Here is an 18354-nt window from a genome sequence, read left to right on the forward strand (position 1 = left end):
TATTTAAAAAAAAAAAAAAAAAAAAAAAAAAAAAAAAAAAAGAGCTCTGAATAAGAGAGCCTGTCAGTCTCTCGTCTCTTTCCTGGCTCTTTCCCTTACCACCATGTTCAAGGTGAGTGGCACCCATACAGCAATGTCAAGATACCTAAAAAGCTGTCCTTGCTGGCTGTGATCTATTCTTTTTTAATCGAAACATTTTACAGAAGTGGTATATAAACACTCACCCGACCAGGGGAACAGAGGTGAAGCAAGAGTGCTGCCTGACATCAAGCTGGCATCAGACCCAAGGCTAGACCAAGCCGGGTCATCCAGACCTCATTCCCATCCCCAGCCCTCAGCCACGCTGTTGTCACAACAGGTTTTAATATTGCAGAATGGAAATCTTTTGGCTTACGAGCACACGGTGAAGTACTGTTCCAATCTGTATTTGTCATGCAGGCCCACCAGTGAATGTCAGCTGCAACATTTTCATCAACAGCTTCGGTTCGATTGCAGAAACAACTATGGTAAGTAAAAATCACAGCACAGCTGTTCGGCTACCAGCTCAGCCTCGTTGCACTCCCAGAAATGCAGCAGCAGTCTCCGCTTTAGTGTGACCAGGGGAAAGGATTTGTGTGTTCCCGAGTTTACCTCGGTTTGAGTAAGTTCACAGCCAACACACAGGACTCGCACTGCATGTAGCCTAAGATCACACAGCCTCTATCCATCTGCAACTATGAAAATGCTGTAGAGACAAAGTTTAAAGGTCAGAAATGAAGTTTTTCCTAAAGACTTGACAAAGGCTCCAAACTCAGAGACATTTGCAGCTGCTTTCTATTAAGTGCATTTAGATAAGCGTTGATTCAAACCTCGTAAGTGAAGGGAAGCCAGCTGAATTCAAATCCTGTCTGCACCAGATTTCATATTCCCAAAGATCAGAAATGGATTTTCTGGAAAATGTTAAAAATCATTACCTAACAAAAAAAAAAAATCAATATTTGCAAGTTAAGGCCAGCTTTAGACAAAATTAGTGAACGTGGCTAAAGGCTGGATCTAATTGGCAGGGCACTAGGAGGAGAGAATCGGGAGAGCAGGACATAATTGCTCTATCTGAAACCTATTAAAGATTGGTTGTGACATGATCAGTGAACAGCAAAGGAAAGCTCTGGAGGTGCAATGCTTTACCTCCATGCTAATTAGAGATAATCCAGAAATATGGTGCTGAATTACTCTGGTAATTCTTTTTCTAGAAAAATGTGAATGAAGGATACAACATTCCAGCTTCAGGTGTTTTGTGCATTCAGCCAGGATGTTACAGACTTGATGTATGGGTTGCACCCACTGACTTCAATGAGTTACTTGTAATGCGCACCGCTGTCAGAGGAGATCAGCAGCCATATACCTACAGTTATAAGTCTCTTCTAACGCTACTCCTCATACCTTGCTTCTGGCAGTGTTTGGGGTGGGGGGTATTCAGTTGCAGTAGTAGAAAATAGCTGCGACTCTGTCCAAGCACAAAAATATATTTCATAGTTGGATTGCAAAATTTGAATTTATAGATGAGAAGTGCATTCATGGATTCATTTGTATACAGCGCAAAAGAGAAAGAACTAGAACTGAAGAACACATCTGTTCCTAATGTACTGTTTTATTGGACACCTCCTATGGTGTTACAGGCAATCCTACAAAAATGCAGCAGAGAAGATCCACAGACTGCAAAAGAGAGGTGCAGGACCACAAGGGATCCCTATGCAACATACAGAGCACATTACACAGTGACGTGTTTTTCAAAATATGCCCTATACCACAAGATGCATCATAGAGGCACCACAGGACCCCAGTAAGCAGAATGTGCCATAAAATTAGCATAGACTAGCACAAGAGCAAGAAATGTAGTTCACCTCCAAGACACGCTGCAGGGACTTGCTATCCTCTCCAGATGCCCCCCATTACATATCCTGTCTTTCGTTTTAAAATATAAATTCCCATGGGAACCCAAGAACACCCTCTAGGCACATTGCTTTGTCTAGAAATACCCAAGCCAGCTCTGACAAGCTACTCCAGATGTCAGGCTGACGCAGCATTGCACACAACCTAGTACAACGTGCTTCTTTGGGGACTGCGTTTCTGCTTGTAAACACTGACACAGGCAACACAGATACTGAAGCATTTAAAAAGGAGAACTCAGTAAGCAAGAGCAGTCTGTGGGATGGGCTAATTTGGGATTTACTCTGCAGAGAAGCCAGGCTCTCTTTGCAGCAGGTCAAACAGGCATCAGCTCCCCACCAGTTTCTGGGAAGGGAAGAAGGTCCTGTTGTGGGGGGATTTTGACACTATGACCTGAGTGCTTTGAATTGGAACAAGTGATCAAATTGTGTTGAGGGAAAAAGGTTTGAGTGCAGCAGAGGTGATTCAGCCTTTCACCATATGGCCAAGGCCGTAGTCCATCACTGACCCACAGGGCTGATTACCATAATGCTCCACCAGCTGCTTCACTGGCCACGAGGGAGAGAACAGCACCGTGGTGTAAATCACAGCCGCTAGACACCCAAAGCCTGGCCACATTCAGGTCCTGGAGTACTGCAGCATCCTGTAGTTGGTAACTATTTCACTAGTAGGCACAGAAAGAGATTTCTATAGACACTACAAGTGCAATTAGACAAGTTTTAAAAATACATCTGTAATGGGACTATTAGTTCGTACAGAAGACACCACTGGCATTTGAGTTTACGCTGACTGCATGTCACAAATCAGCATAAATCACAAGGTCACCATGCAAAGGATTAGAAAGACTGGAGGTGAAGGTTCACCTACAGCTTGAGGCGTCATGGAAGACAGGAAGAGTATAAAATACTGGAAAAGAGAATGAAACAAACATTTGATACAGTCACTGAGGTCTACAGACCTCAGAAAAGAGGGAGAGTTAGTGCTGAGAGAAGGCAGAGACCTCACAGAGCAGGCAGAAATCTGGTATCTCTGCCACAAAAGTTCAAAAGGAGCAACACAAGCAGTGGAGGCCTGAAAACTCTTGCAGGGAGAGGGGCAAAAAATAAACACATCAAATAAAAATAAAAGAGACAGTAATCTACCAAACCAAATTCCCCAAAGCAGAGATAAATTAAGGCGAGGAAAGTCAACTCCTTTCAGCATCCCGCAGAGCTGGAGACCCATCATAAAATGCTGTAGTGGTGCCCATAATTAATGGGACATTTATGTTAGATTGTGGTTCGTATAGTACACTCATCAACCTTGCTTGCAGTTAACTCAAAGGACAAGGGAACATGCAGTTGGGAACATCCTTGTGAACCCAGCAAGCGCCTCAAGAGGAGAGGCTACCAGCTCCAGAAACCAGGCAGGTTCAGACAGCCTCCTTCTGTCCCAAAGCATTACTACAAGAGTGCATCCAACAGCAGGGGAGTCCAGATGACAAATAAGATGCATCCGCTCTACTGGCTTACTTTTATTAAAAAGTTAAACAAACAGAAAGCTCACAAGCTGTTAAATCCCTGTTTTGCTCTTTAAAAAAAAAAAAAAAAAAAAAAAAAAAAAAAAACACATTCCCCCTTCCCCCCAGCCTTATCAGAGTAGGAAACTATAGCAAAGCTACAAATACTTCATTCAAAATGAAATAGAGATCAAGCACCTAGGGAACACAGTCCTGTTCTGCAGTGAAAAAACTGAATCTCCTAGTGTGAGACAATACTAGGATTATCTGAGCACTTGATATAACAAACTCCCTACTATAACAAAACTCTTGGAATAATGCGATGCCCTTGATCTCTCTTCCTGTGGAAGTTCAGTTTTGTTTATTGATATCTACCTGGCTTAGACAGCTGGGAGTATTTTGTATACAGCGAAAGAGGAATATTCTTGAATATCATCACCTAAAGTTGCCAGAAATTTGACTCAGTGCTCAAGGTGACCTGTCCCAGTCCCATATTTCTAAAGGGCTCACAAGCAGCAAACAAGTCTAAGATAGAGGACTACAAAGCTGCTAGTACAGGCTCCCTCAGACTCAGGATATATATGCAAATTTATCCCCGCTGATTTTGGGCCATTGTCATCCCAGCTGAAAAGAGCAAACCAAATGTAACTTTCCAGGCAGCTGCAGCACAGCCACATTTGCTCTCCCAGCATCTCCTAAGGACAGGAGAAGCTAGAGGCTGCAACCGTCCGAATGCAAAATACTTGCTTAGAGACATCTGTACAAGAGTTTTCCAAACAGATAACAAAGCATTCCTGCAAAACAGACTGAGCAATTCACTCCAGCCTCACAAGCCACAGCACAGCAAGTAGCAGATGTAACTGATGCAGTGTACAGGTCATGCATTTAATACAGGGTCAACTCACCCCAATGCCAGAAGACATGAATACCAGCACCCAAAGCCTGCAGCAAAGGACCCCAGGCACCTACCTTCCTCAGGCAGCATGCTTCCTCCTCAGACCAGTGGCAGCCTGAATGCCAGGCCTCAAATAGGCAGACTGGCTACAGCTGAGGTGAGGTTATAGGTCCCTTATTAACCCTAACAAGGGTTGCTCCTGCTTGTGTCTGTAAGCAGCTGGTGGTAGAGTACTTCTGTGGGGTGATAGCCTGTACCCAAGTCAGGAATTAAAAGTAAAAACCTTTGTTTGTTCTCTTTCTAGAGAATGAACTCGGTGTAAATACAGGTCCTTGTGTTCTGCCACCCAGGTGGGATCCCCACCTGAGGGAGGCCACTCTCTGCTTTCTTTCTTCCATCAGCAAAATGTGAAGGCTTTCACCCCCTGTTCATTGTGGAGGCAGCTCTGAGAGAACCCCTGAGGCAGGGACTGAAGCCTTTTGGGTTTCCTGACAGCTTCTGTCCACTTTCTTCACACTTCTACCCCAGCCTGCCACTGCTTTCATCCCCGCGCTGCTCATTGGGTGCCAAGGCTGTGGTGTCTTGGGACAGAGTGATCTCAAATGGTCTTCCATTTCCTTGGCTCCTCGTGAGGCCACTAAGCAGAATTTCATTTCAGCATTATCAAATTGAACACTTTGATCTCTTCAATTATTTTCTTCCTGCCCTGTGTCATTGCCCCCTTGGGAGCAAAAGGTCTTTGTGCCAAATTGCAAAGCTCCCGAATGCCACCACAGCACGGGCTTGCTGCTTTCCTCCCCCCAGCCAGCCAGAGGAGCAGGCTGCACAAGATAATCAATGCCTGGATGTGATCAGCACACAAATGAGGAGCTCAAGTGATAAGAAGGAAATGGAGAAAGATTTTTTTTTCTTTTTGCTGAGTTAGCAGACCCAGTATTTTTTTTTTTCCTTGAGAGTTCACATCAGAAATGGCTCTGTTCTGTCCATCATGTAGCACTAACCATGGACTTCTTGGTGATGCTAATTAAGATTTCCTACAACTGTATCCAGAAGAAACACTGTTTGACTCCAGGTAGTCTACAAATGAGTGTTATCCAACTCATTGCCTCTCAGCTTGACTGCAGTACCTAGACACAAAACTTTCACATACAGGATCCTTGAGCTAGTCCAGAAATTTACAGCCCATACTTTTGGCTATGCCACAGCCACAGACATGACATATTTGCTCTCGAGGACATGCGGTGGCTCCTCAGGCACTGTCACATCCAGTCTGCAATCACAGTACCTTTTTTCACATCTCTGTTCAAATAAGCCTGGATGCAAGAAATTTAAAGGCTGCTCAGCGCCTCCACTATTTCTCGCTGAGGCGATCGGCTCCGTGTTCTGCAGTGGAGGGGGGGATGGAGGCAGGCAGGGCTTTTTTTTAATCCGGCATTGAGGCTGCTTGAGGCAGTCGAGGGAGCCGCCATGGCCCTGCGGCCCTCGTGAGGGTGGCTGAGAAGGCAGCCCCGGCCGGGCAACGGTGGCCCCTGAGATCACGGCCACCAGGCCGGGGCGCCTGAGGCATGGCGTGAGGCGGCCGTGTGCTCACCAGGCTGCCACAGCACAAGTGTGTCCTGCTATGCAGAGGACAAAAGTGTCCCCATCCCGCCAGGCAGTAGTAGGGGACCTAGGCCAAGGGGGGGAATGGAGGCAGGTTGCTGCTCAGGGCGGTGGGAGAGCCCTGTCCCTGCCCACCTCACCTTCCCATTGCCCTTATATAACAGGTACGAGGCTCTGAACATGATAGTCAAAACAACGATGTAGACAAAACCCCTTCACAGTTGGAAGGGCTGCCTATGGCAAGGAACCCCTCGCATCACTATGTCTTCTGTCAAGAAAGAAAGACAGGTTATTGTCAGGGGACTCCCTTCTGAAAGGGATAGAGCCGCGATATGTTGTCCGGACCCAACCCACAGGGAAGTCTGCTGCCTCCCTGGGGCTCGGGTGAGAGACTTTGCCTGGAAAGTCACTCGCCTGGCACAGCCCAGCAACTACTACCCACTGCTGGATTTCAGGCTGGTAATGATGAAGTAGCAAGGAGAAGTCCAAGAGTGATCAAAAGGAACTTTAGGGCTTTGGGGCGACTAGTTAAAGGATCAGGGGCACAGGCTGTGTTTGCCCTTCCAATAGGGGGGGTCGATGTTGACAAGCAGACTTGTCTTATTAACACGTGGCTACGAGACTGGTGCAACCAGCAGAATTTCAGGTTTATTGATCATGGGAAGGTCTACGTGACACCGGGGCTGCTGGCACCAGATGGGATGCACCTCTCTCAGAGGGGGAAAAGGATTTTTGCCCAGGAGTTAGCGGGGTTGATAGATAGGGCCTTAAACTAGAGTCGAAAGGGGAAAAGGGTAAAACCAGACCTGCCAGTGGTAAGCTATGGGATAGTGCACTAGAATCAGAAGGACTGTGTGCAAGTGAGGCCCTTCAGTCTGCTCCACAAGGTGCTGCGTGCAATGAGGTACATTTGAAGGGCTTCTACACAAACGCACACAGTATGAGGAATAAAATGAGTGAATTTCCTCCTGCAGCAAAGCTTGCCTGCGGTATCACAGACCATTGTAGAGAGATTGGCTCCATTCCCCACCTTCCAACGCTCCATCAGGCTGAGAACACTTCTGGGCAGCTACCACTGAAGTTTCTTCCAAACATGAGTTTAATTTGTGTTGTACATGACATAAGCCCCCATCTAGAGCTGACCTGCTAGCATCCAGCTTATTTGTAGCTGAATAAGCAAAACAACCTTTTGCTTTCTACCTATTAGGTCAGTGACACTGATTTCCCCTGACTGCAATGACTGCAGATCTTTACACACAGACAAGGGAGAACTGAAAGTGTACGAGGAGCTGCTGTGTGCCAATGGGAGGTGGAGATTCAGGGTTGTTTTCTTTTGTCGGGTTTGCATGATTGCACTAAGACCCTCCATCCTAGCTGTCCACAGCTATTTACATTTTCTGCAAACACATTATCTGGAGGGGACGGAGATGAACAATTAAGTCAGAGGGACCCACTAGGACTCATGAAGGTGACATCTGGAATATCAGCAGAAAGAGAGAGTGTTGCAACTCTTTTTCATGTTCAGAAGTCTGCTCCTTTTAGCGTCAAGTCCTTAATCCATTTGCTGTTGTCATAATCATGAATGTCATTAGCAGCTTCTCTGCTCCAAGGATGCAGATGGGACAAAGTGGCCTGAAATAAATAAATAAATAAATAAATAAATAAATGTAGAACATAGGCTACGAACTACCCTGACCAAAACCATGAAGCACCCAAGACACAATCCTCTCCAAGACCTCCAGTGTGACCGGACCATGAAAGAGTCATGTCCTCCCAGACAAGAGGCTGTAGGTTCCTAGTCAAGTGAGCACTTGAGGCAGCAGAGTCAGACTGTCCTCCACATGAACCCTTCTGCTCCAGAGCCTTGTGTTCTCCAGATGGAAAGAACAGATCCGATGGTGGAGTCAGGGGGAGCCCTTCAGAGGTGCCAAGTATTGTCTCACTGAAGAAAGGCCCTGTGCCTGTGGCAGGTATTAGTTACTGGCAGGCACATCAGAGTCCCTCCATTACCTGTCACTTAATAAAAGTCTTCAAAGTACATCAGTATTAGAAAGGCACCAGAGAAACCCTTAATCATGATAGTAACTATTCATTTGGGCCAGGGCAGTGGAATTGGTTTATTATGTGCTGTTTTTTAGACACAGCTTGCCTCTATACTTAGAAATGTCAATTACTTTATGGACGTGGAGCTTTTATCCCTCTCCTGATAGCTGCCATGTCCTCTCCCTACTTAGAGTTGCTGGCTAACTTTCCTATGTGAAATTCAGCAGAAAAGAGGCATGCAAATCACCCTGGGAGAACAGAAGCTATCTTTAATTGACCAGGAGAGCATCCTGGACACTTGGGCTAGACCTCAGCAGCCAGTCTTGGCCAGGAGAGCTCAGGGGAGCTGTAAGACACAAGGTTATGAAGCAGATCTTATTTTGTGTGGTGCTGGGGGGCTGCCTACAATTAAAGATGTCTAGCCTACAAAATCAGTAGCATTTATGACATTTTGACTTTGGAGAGGGGAAAAGAGAACACCTGCATATGGTTAGGAGAGGAGACTCTATGCACATCCCTTCCGTGTTCATACTCTCACTAAGGGCATCTGGTCCCATCAGTTCAGCTGAATTACCCTTAGATTAGTGCACACACAGGTCTCCCTTCCATGGACTGCCTGTGTCACTGTGCCTTTTTTTTTCAAATCTGAAGGAACCATAAATAGAAAATGGGATGGTTCAACACTGAAAGGAAGCTGGCTTCCATGTCCCTTTCCCCTCAGGTCTCTGCCACAGCTGTCTTGCTGATAGCAGCCCTTACAACATCTGTAACTGAGCGTTGCTTTTCCAGCCCCGGGGTTTGGACTAGAGGTCTTGACACTTCACACACAACCAAAGATCGCTGTGATGGAAGGATGCAAAGATAGACAACTGCACACGCTATGAGATAGCTGTAAGCTACAGGGCTAAAAATAACAACAGCTCCTTGAGAAATAATGCCAAGAAGACTTGCCATAACTTGGGAATGTGGGTTTAGATGTTTGGTTTTGAGAGCAGTTTTAGCACATGCTCCCCATTTCTCAGCACTTTCAACCTGCCCTGAGCACTGACTGTGTTTCTTTGCTCCCTGCTTCCACCATGCAGGATTACCGGGTGAACATCTTCTTGCGACAGCAATGGAATGACCCACGGCTGGCATACAACGAATACCCTGATGATTCCCTGGACCTGGACCCGTCCATGTTGGACTCCATCTGGAAGCCTGACTTGTTCTTTGCTAACGAGAAAGGAGCCCACTTCCACGAGATTACCACAGACAACAAGCTGCTGAGGATCTCCAGAAATGGAAACGTCCTCTACAGCATCAGGTGAGGTGACTGACTGGGGAGGGCTCCACCAAATGGAGTAGGTGTGAGCTAAACTCCTACTGTATCAGCCTAAAATGAGCAAGTGGAGACTTTGAGCATGATGCTGGGTAAAGGGAAATGAGTTGTATTTTCTTAGGTGGGAGAGCATTCCATTAACAGTATCATAGCCATGTGGTGGAAAGGGACTTCTGGAGGTCCTCCTGCTGGGACTGTGATTAGGTGCAATTGTCAAACCTTAGGTAAGGCCCTCACAAGAAGGTGGACTTTGTCTCATGGGCCCAAAGCTCAGCAGCCTTAGCACTAGGTTCATCCAAAAACACCCTCAAGGATTTTGCTCCCTGATCCCTTCTCAGCGCACACTTGTCCAGCGTGTGTGTGCTGTCTGTCTCATGACATATCTGCAGCCACAGTCACCCCTGTGTCACATCTGGCAGATATTTTACATGAATTCTTCCCAAGGGGCTTGTTTAAAGACATAACTGAAGGCTTATCTCTCTGATGGATCAGAGATGGAGTCCCCTGACAAAGATGCATTGAGAAAAACAAAGTGGACAAAAGCTAGTGGTGGCTCTTTTCTGCTCAGGTGCTTGTTTAAATACAGAAAATGCAGTTGCTTTCATAAAAAGAACATTTGAACAGGTCAATTCTGTCTTCTTTCACAACATCTTCTGTCACAACATGCCCTGTAGGTCTGATAGAGAAATTCAATTCCTGTCCCACAGGAAATTCTGCTATTTCTAGATGAAGGCAAAAAGCTGAAAAATTTAAGCACTCGAGCGAACAGCATTTTCAGCATTATCAAACCAAATAACACAAATCTAGTTATCTGAATCAAATCATTTAATATCAGCTTGTAGAACCAAACAAACAATTTGAGCCCAGATCATCGTATAGGGCAGCACAGCAACATACCACAGGAAATGCATCCAGTACCTAGTGGAAAATGGAGCTTGAAATGCAAAACTAAAGGTCTCAAGAAGTACAGCTGGAACTCAGGAAGATACAGAGATTCATACTTACATACCAAAGAGCATTTTCCTTGCATTAAATCCCACCAAAGTCTCCATTTTCCCCCACAGATATCTGTGAACTTATCAAACTTCCTTTTTTTTTTTTTTTTCCTGACACAGAAATGTTCTGTTCAAAGATTTCCAAGCAGCCCAAACAGTCCCATTCTCTAGAAATGTATCTGGGGGGTCCATAGGATAAGTCTGGGCTTTCTGTTAATCCAGACTGTTTTGAGCCTGAGGCAAGAAATGAAGATAGAAGCAGCAAAACTGTTTGATGTGGGAGCTCTCTGTTCTGCACTGTCCAAAGCAGTATTACAATGAAACACCACCTGCAGCAGGTGACTCAAATGGAAATTATTTCACAGACCCAAATTCTTGACATTTCTTTCCAACACCATGTGTGAAAGCTCAGGCAGGGAAGGGGTAAATAATCAGTCATTCCCTCCAGCACTCCAGTGTGTCTTGGGCAAGGTTCCAGCCTGTATGCAATGTTGGGTGTCTGAAAGGGTTCGCCCCTTCATCAGTACCCGAGACTGCTTGGCACTCCCCTGTGTTCTCTTCTCTCCTCAGGATCACGCTGACTCTGGCCTGCCCCATGGACCTGAAGAACTTCCCCATGGATGTACAGACATGCATCATGCAGTTAGAAAGCTGTGAGTCCTGCACGTGTCTCCGTCTCAGAGAGGAGATGACGTGTTTCCCCTCTCCCTCTCCTCTGCCATCTCCCTCCCCAGCTGCAACTCCTTCCCAGTACAGCCTTCACTGGGCTCTCCCAGCATGGAAGAGAGCAGAGGATGGACAGCTGGGACAGGCTTGCTCTGCTGCGTGTGCCTGGGGCACCTCTCTCCCAGCCTTGTTTCTGCTGCTCCTCCCTGCTGGCATGCCCTCTGCAAACCCCACGCAATCATCTGCATCTACATCTTTGGCAAACACCAGCAATAATGTTTGTCATCAAAAAACAGAAAGCTCTTAGAACAAAGGAGGGCAAAGTCAGTTCAGATGTCACCAAAACAAGAACCAGCCTCTGAACTGCTTCAAGCCAGTGTGTGGTTAGAGACCCCCACTCAGGGGTTCATCACTCTTTGCCCCATACCAAGAAGTATTTGCTCAGGATTTTCCATTCATTCGCCACATGTGACATTTCCTAGAGAAGCTAAACCTCAGAAGGTCCTGTGATAGAAGCCCTGGCTTGCTTGTATTTACATTGGCCTTTCACTTTGGAGGAGAAAGGTGAAAGTGCTCTCAGCTGCAAATGGGATGTTTTTCTCTCTAGCTGAACATTTGCCCATTGTACATGCTGCTTATCCCAAAGGAGGGAAAGACGATGAATAACTTCATTCAGAGGAAGAGGTCAGGTTTGAAAACATAAACAGCTCAACCAGCTCATTTCAAGTAAAAATGTCAGACTATTCACTGAACACCATCACTGCCCCAGCACAGGTCATTGCCCTAGCTTTTAACACATGCATAAGCAGTTCTGCTTCAACCTAAATCCTACCCATTACAGCACTGACTGGGAACACCGGGTTCAGCCTCTGCCTCCAAGCATAACTCTCTTCTACAAGTCAGTCCCTTCCCTGGTCAGTATTTAGTATTTATTTGACATTCTATTTGTTCCATCCTCTCAACAGTTGGCTACACAATGAATGATCTAATATTTGAGTGGCAAGAAAAAGGAGCTGTGCAAGTGGCTGATGGGCTGACATTGCCTCAGTTTATCCTCAAAGAAGAAAAAGACTTGAGATACTGCACAAAGCACTACAACACAGGTCAGTACTCCTCACCCTTAGCCCCTACATTCATCGGAGATGAATTCAAGACCATGCATTTGTCAGAATCTCTTGCTAGGTCTGATGGCAGTCTGGTGACATAAGCCTTGTTCTAGCCAGCCAGGAATAACATAACTAGAAACACACATAGATATGTTGCCAGTAAATATATACATATATAGACAATAAAAAGCTAATAGACACAAAAATGGGAACCATCTTGTCCCCGTAACATCTGCATCAATTCAAGGGAGTTTGGCTCCCTCCATCTTCCTCTGTCTTTGACGCAAGGGAGCAGGTGAAATTTAACTGACAAAGGACATCCTGCCAAGAGCTTTCTTTGCTATGTTGATGTATGTACATATTTCAGAACTGGTCAAATGATGTTTATGTCCTCATCTCACAAGATTCTGGTTCTAGGCAGAGTGAGGAAAGTCCGCAGACAACAGCTGAAACCAAGAGGCTCACTGTAACTTACCAATAACTTGACATTTATCTCCTGTCATTCTCAGGCAAATTCACCTGTATAGAAGCTCGTTTCCACCTGGAGCGGCAGATGGGCTATTATTTGATCCAGATGTACATCCCCAGCCTCCTTATTGTCATCCTGTCCTGGATCTCCTTCTGGATCAATATGGATGCTGCACCAGCTCGAGTTGGCCTGGGGATCACCACGGTGCTCACTATGACCACTCAGAGCTCTGGCTCCCGAGCGTCACTGCCCAAGGTAAGGAACACAACTTCACAGAGGGGCAAAACGATCACTCTCTGAGTGATCAACACAGATCCTCCTGCTCAACACAAGAGGTATTCTGCTGCCATTGCACTAGTTTAACGGCAAGCAGAGCAAATTCCAGCCCCCTCCTACAAATAATTTAGCTTAGTTTCCACAACAAGCAGTTGAACTTCCCCTAAGACCCAGCGTTCATCCCAAGATCCACTGCAGCTCCAGGAGGCCAGGAACTCTGCACTTTACAAACACCTGCAACAAGCAAACAGGGGTATGCACTATACAGTTCGGCTTTTACTCACTTCACCATCATATGTTCTTAATAGTAAATTTGGCTGCTATGAAGGACTTCTGGTATCGTCAGTTTAGATTACTCTTTTCCCTGCACGTAAACCATTACAGTGAAGACGTGGATAAATTTTAAACTGTGAAATTATTGCTGCTAATGAGCCCACAAATTTTGGTGACCTCTTAATACATTCATGTTAAATGAGATAGATTTTTGTTATCCAAGAGCAGATGTCAGTCATATCATGGCTTGCCCAAATTCTTCCAAAGACCTGGGAGTAACATGAAAAATGACAAACTAAAAGGCATTTGGAAGAACATGCCATCACATCCCTCTCTCTCTCCCTCTGACTCCTAGGTGTCCTACGTGAAGGCCATAGACATCTGGATGGCTGTGTGCTTGCTGTTTGTGTTCTCTGCACTTCTAGAATATGCTGCTGTCAACTTTGTGTCCCGGCAGCACAAAGAGCTGCTCAGGTTCAGAAGGAAGAGGAGGCATCACAAGGTAATACATAAGGCATGAAGGACACGGCTGGAATCTGTCCCAGCAGCACATCACTACATGGTCAGCTGGCCAGGGAAGTCCTCAGTACATGGTCAGATAGTAAAGGGAGTCATACATCAAAAAGCAGAGCAAACTCAATGAATTGTGTCTCTTTTAACAGTCTGCTGACCACAGGGGTTGTTGGGTTTTGTTAGCCAGCCAAGCATTTTAAGCCAAAAGGGTTGTTCTCATCAGAACAATTTTCACACAGAGAGATGTTCTGGTCTGAGTTCTCCTCTTCAGAAAACACTGTGAGGGCTTGGGGGGAGGCAGGCAGGGAGCTGGGAGGGATGCCTGTCAGAGAACGGCATCCTCCTGAAAGTCAGCCTACATTAGCCCGGAGGTAAGTGACACCTCTTTTGTTTCTATCATCTCCGTGTTCAAAAGCATCTGCTGCTCAGACTGACTGCAAATTCCTCTCGGAAGGAAAGAGCATTCTTCGCAGCCTTAGCCTCGCTCCATGCTCATTGCCATGACTGATGCCAACCTGAGCATGCACATGTCACATAGGTGCACCCCATGCAGCCCGGACTCTGCTAGCTTTTAGGCTGAGGTACCGCAGCTGAGATCACATCTCAAAGGATGCACGAGAAGGAAACATGAAGGTGATTGTGATCAATTAACAACTGCCCTTAATTAACTAGCAGAATCAGGTGGCGGTATCAGTTTTTATCACCAGGTCTGAGACACTGCCCTCAAGCTAACATGAAAAACAGTGTAATTTTTAGAAAGAAACACTGAAAATTGAGCTGAGGAGGATCTGAGGATAGCTCCTAGGAGATCATCAAGGTTGAAGCTACCCTGCCTAAAATATTTCTTATAAATATTTGTCTAGCCCATGTTTTAGAGAGCCCCCTTTGAACCATCCTGTACAGAGACCACTCAATCCAGAACTTCTCTGTCTCAGCCATTAGAAACCCTTCCCATGGTCTAAGCCACCATACAGCAGTTCACAAGGCCTGCCTGGAGAATTAGCAGCATTCCAGGAGGGAGCATTGGCTAAAGGGCAGGGTATCAGCATGCCTGATTCCCTGGCTTTTTGTAGATTTGTCTCTGGCAGCAAAACAGGAGATGATTGTTTACTTTTCCTTAGTCCATCCAGGACCTGGGATAAAGAGCATTGCACAAAGGTGAGGGAAAAGAAGTAACAGATGGGACCATCAGTACCCTTTAAATTTGTCAGAGAAGAGTGAGACCCTGTTGTCTCATAATCAGCTGGGGCTATTTTTGTTCAGAAGTTGCGTCCTGATTAATAGAACCAACGCTAAAACCACTCAACCTGTGTGCTTCATAGTGCTTTTATCCCTTTATCCAAATTTAAGCATCCTCTCTGAAGCCATGCTGTTGTATGCAGGTCACTCTGGACTAGAGTTGATAAAACAATAAGGAGAGGAAAAAACAAAACAACAACAACAAAAAAAATACACACTAATATACTGATGAGTTTAAAAGATATTTGCCAGAGATGTTGCATTGAACACAAGGCTGTTATTACAATCCCTGCCTAATCTCACAGCAATTTTAATTGGAACAAAGCATAAACAAAAACACTTGAAAAAGCAAAATGAACAAGGTTTGCAGGCTCATCAGAAAGCTAGGAGCTGACTGCAAATATGCAAATGGATTAGTACAGCTGCCAGAGAACCTAATTGCTCTGTCCCAATGTCCTGATGTGTCTGGGTAGCTCTGCCTGGTTCAGACGTGACGTGTAAGGCTGAAAACAAATGATATGTTGCAGTGATCTGTCCTGGTTGAAGAAGTTGGGTCAAGGACTATCCCAGACTCATATTAATAGGCCTACCCAAACCAAAATCTACTAGCTGTTCTTCACAGCTCAGCACCCCAAACCATGTGTCACAGTCTGGCAGTAGCACAATGAACAGTCTGGCACTAACACAAGTGAATCCAGATACATCTGCTTCTTGCTTTCCTCAGAGTTAGATGCAAGATGCTAGCTCATTCTTGCCATAAAGAGTCTTTTTTCCTCTCTAAAAAATAAAAATCAAGTAAATAAATAGCTGCTGCCAGGTTTTGACTGGCCTTTTCCACCTCTTACCTCCTTCTGTCTGGAAAGAGAGGGAGAAATAGACCAGAAAGTCTGACTAGACAACTCTCTCTTTGAGTGTCTGAGTGCTTTTGGAGAGCCAGGCCAAGGATGCCAGCCCAGCCTCGCTAGTGATGTGGAAGCTCTCCTGATAGTGATTGAAAGCTCTCCCTGATTCCCCAGGGTCGAGTGATGCTAGGCGCTGCTGCCACCCCCAGCAGAGGAGCAGCAGCCCAGGGCCTCCTGCATCCACCCTGTGCCACCAGCCAGAGATGCACGGGGTGCTGGCAGCACGGCCAGAGCTGCTGCAGGCAGCAGGGGGACCGGGTGCCCCTTCCCCACCAGCAGTGCAGCTTGTGGTCACCTGGCAATGCCTGCATCGCCCATCATCAGCTAATCAGGCTCGGCCAGGTCTCTGAAATAAATAGGCCTGCTGCTAGGTCATACAGCTCGACAGATTGCTTCCATGTTAAAAAAAATAAAAATAAAAAAATAAAAATAAATACTTGATTTTGTTTGGGTTGTTTATTTTTGCATGGGTAACACCAGCGTGCTCTTCCCTCTGCTTCCCCGCCCCTGAGCGAGCACAGTCCATCCATCCCACGCAGCTACCCGCTCGGTACGGGGGCCATCCAGAAAAGACGCTCTGCAAAGAAATAAGGATGGGAAATTTCCCCCCGATTCCATGATTGCATCCTTGTGTGCAAGAGAATAGGGCTGCAAGGCCTCTGCCAAGAAAAACAGTAACAACACTTGCTTTGAGATTGGCAAAGAAAGGATTTTCTATGCTCATTAATTGGAATTAGCACAAGGAGCTGTGTATTACCACTGGCACACGGAAAGGACACTTCTGCCGCTCACCTGGCAGAGGGATGGTGGGGCAGGGGCTGAGGGGCTCAGGGATATCCTGCAGGCAGGCAAGCTGAGGGCTGGCCCCGTGCTGCTGCAGAGGTCTTTTCCTGGACGGGCCGTGCCGCCTGCACGTCCATGTAACTCTGTAGGAAGCCTCCTGGTGCGGCTTTGACTGCGTGAGTTCCATGGAGCCCCCTCCTTCTGGGCGAGCTGAACCCCACAGGCAAAGCAAAGAAGGTGCTGCTAGGAGCGGGGGGAGGGAGGGCCAGAAGCAAAACAGGGGATGCAACTGGAAAAAAAGAAACGCGGTACCGTAAAACCATTTGAGTATGTCAAAGATACCAAGGAGGTTGGAGTCGTTCTGCTCTCCACGGGGTGCCTGGATCCCCTGCTTTGCCTCTGCGCATCACCCAGCTGGCACCCCTCTATAAGGCTGACCTCCCAGGAGCAGGGGTTGGGGTTTGTCCACCAGTGCCGAGGCCGGGGATCGACGGAGGCGTCCTCCCTCGAGAGCAGGGCGCTGCCAGTGGAGAGCCTTATAGCAAGGGTGCACTGTCTATATCTCATTTTAAGTAGAGTCCCATGCTCAATCTGTTTCAGGAGGACGAAGCCGGCGAAGGCAGGTTCAACTTCACCGCCTACGGGATGGGGCCGGCGTGCCTGCAGGCCAAGGACGGCATCTCCGTCAAGGGCGCCAACAACAACAACACGGCCAACCCCGTCCCCCCGCCGTCCCGCTCCCCCGAGGAGATGCGGAAGCTCTTCATTCAGCGAGCCAAGAAGATTGACAAGATCTCGCGCATCGGTTTCCCCATGGCGTTCCTCATCTTCAACATTTTCTACTGGATCATCTACAAGATCGTCCGCAGGGAGGACGTGCACAACCAGTGAGGGAAGGGGAGCAGCTGGGAGGGAGAGAGCAATCCTTCATATATGTGCAATAGCAATGCAGCAATGCATGAATTTAAGAATGTGGCAATATCTACTAAAAAAAGGGGGGGGTGGGAGGGGGACTGGGATACTTTTAATTGTGGGAACTGAGGATAAGTGGCACGGGGAGGAGAAAAAAAAGCTCTTGATCTGGGGAGTGCAAGGGCAGGGGTTAGTTTTACAGCATAGGAAGGTTTGGATTGCTCCAGCTGCAATCCAAGCAGTGTAATATATTAATATATATTCATGCTTAATTATAATGCAAAGAGAAAACAAACAAAAAAAAAAAAGATAAAAAAATCATTTTTTTAGCCTATTAACAGCTTAGATTCTCAAGTCACTGGAATGATCCATAATTCCATGTGCAGAAATGATTGCAATTACGCTTTATCTGACTTTTGCTATAGAAAGGCCATACTAGTTAAGCACGTGGGGGAAAAAAAGCCCTAAAAAAAGGAAGAAAAAAAAAAAAAAAAAAAAAAAGGCAAGAAAATCATTCTATGCTTCTCTAGGTTTCGCACTTTGAAAACTGGATAGACGGGGAAACTTAAGAAAGAGGCTGTGGGTTGTTGTTTATTTTCTATATTTACTTTTTTTAGTCACGGGTTTGCCGATCAAACATTTTGTGACTTTTGGATAGAGAAAAGCAAATATATTCTGTCTCTCATCCCCATCAGAGAGCATCCAATGGGAAACTCGAGAAGGACATCAGAGCCTTCATCAGAAGCCACAGGTACCTTCTGTCCTTCTAAACGACCTGGAAAGATTCGAGTCCCAGGAGTCAGAAATACTATTCAGACCACTAGATGATGAAGGGTTTTTAAAACAGCCCTTTTTTTTTCCTTTTTTTTTTTTTTTAATTTCCCAAACCCCTGTCTGCCATGTTTGTTTACACTATGGGGGGGATAGAAGCGTGG

At 46.2% G+C, this 18354-nt stretch overlaps 1 protein-coding gene and 1 long non-coding RNA gene across 3 annotated transcripts in view; one reads left to right on the forward strand and one right to left on the reverse strand.

The window, feature by feature from the left end:
* Positions 1 to 1479, reverse strand: part of LOC118173760 — a 145533-nt gene extending 144054 nt beyond the window's left edge. Inside the window, exons 1-2 of the long non-coding RNA XR_004754369.1 lie at positions 1251 to 1479; positions 849 to 953 (exon numbers count right to left, since the gene is read on the reverse strand). This is a non-coding gene — a long non-coding RNA (uncharacterized LOC118173760). The remainder of the gene's footprint in view (positions 1 to 848; positions 954 to 1250) is intronic.
* Positions 1 to 17887, forward strand: part of GLRA1 (glycine receptor alpha 1) — a 38511-nt gene extending 20624 nt beyond the window's left edge. Inside the window, exons 3-9 of one of the 2 annotated variants that reach the window (XM_035338599.1) lie at positions 439 to 506; positions 9047 to 9270; positions 10851 to 10933; positions 11912 to 12049; positions 12562 to 12776; positions 13426 to 13572; positions 17084 to 17887. In XM_035338599.1, the coding sequence (XP_035194490.1) occupies positions 439 to 506; positions 9047 to 9270; positions 10851 to 10933; positions 11912 to 12049; positions 12562 to 12776; positions 13426 to 13572; positions 17084 to 17398 (1190 nt within the window). In that variant the 3' untranslated portion in view covers positions 17399 to 17887. The remainder of the gene's footprint in view (positions 1 to 438; positions 507 to 9046; positions 9271 to 10850; positions 10934 to 11911; positions 12050 to 12561; positions 12777 to 13425; positions 13573 to 17083) is intronic. The other variant, XM_035338600.1, reaches the window with a different exon arrangement.
* Positions 17888 to 18354: the final 467 nt, after the last annotated feature.

This window comes from Oxyura jamaicensis, chromosome 13 (assembly GCF_011077185.1).
Source record: "Oxyura jamaicensis isolate SHBP4307 breed ruddy duck chromosome 13, BPBGC_Ojam_1.0, whole genome shotgun sequence".
Classification (NCBI taxonomy): domain Eukaryota; kingdom Metazoa; phylum Chordata; class Aves; order Anseriformes; family Anatidae; genus Oxyura; species Oxyura jamaicensis.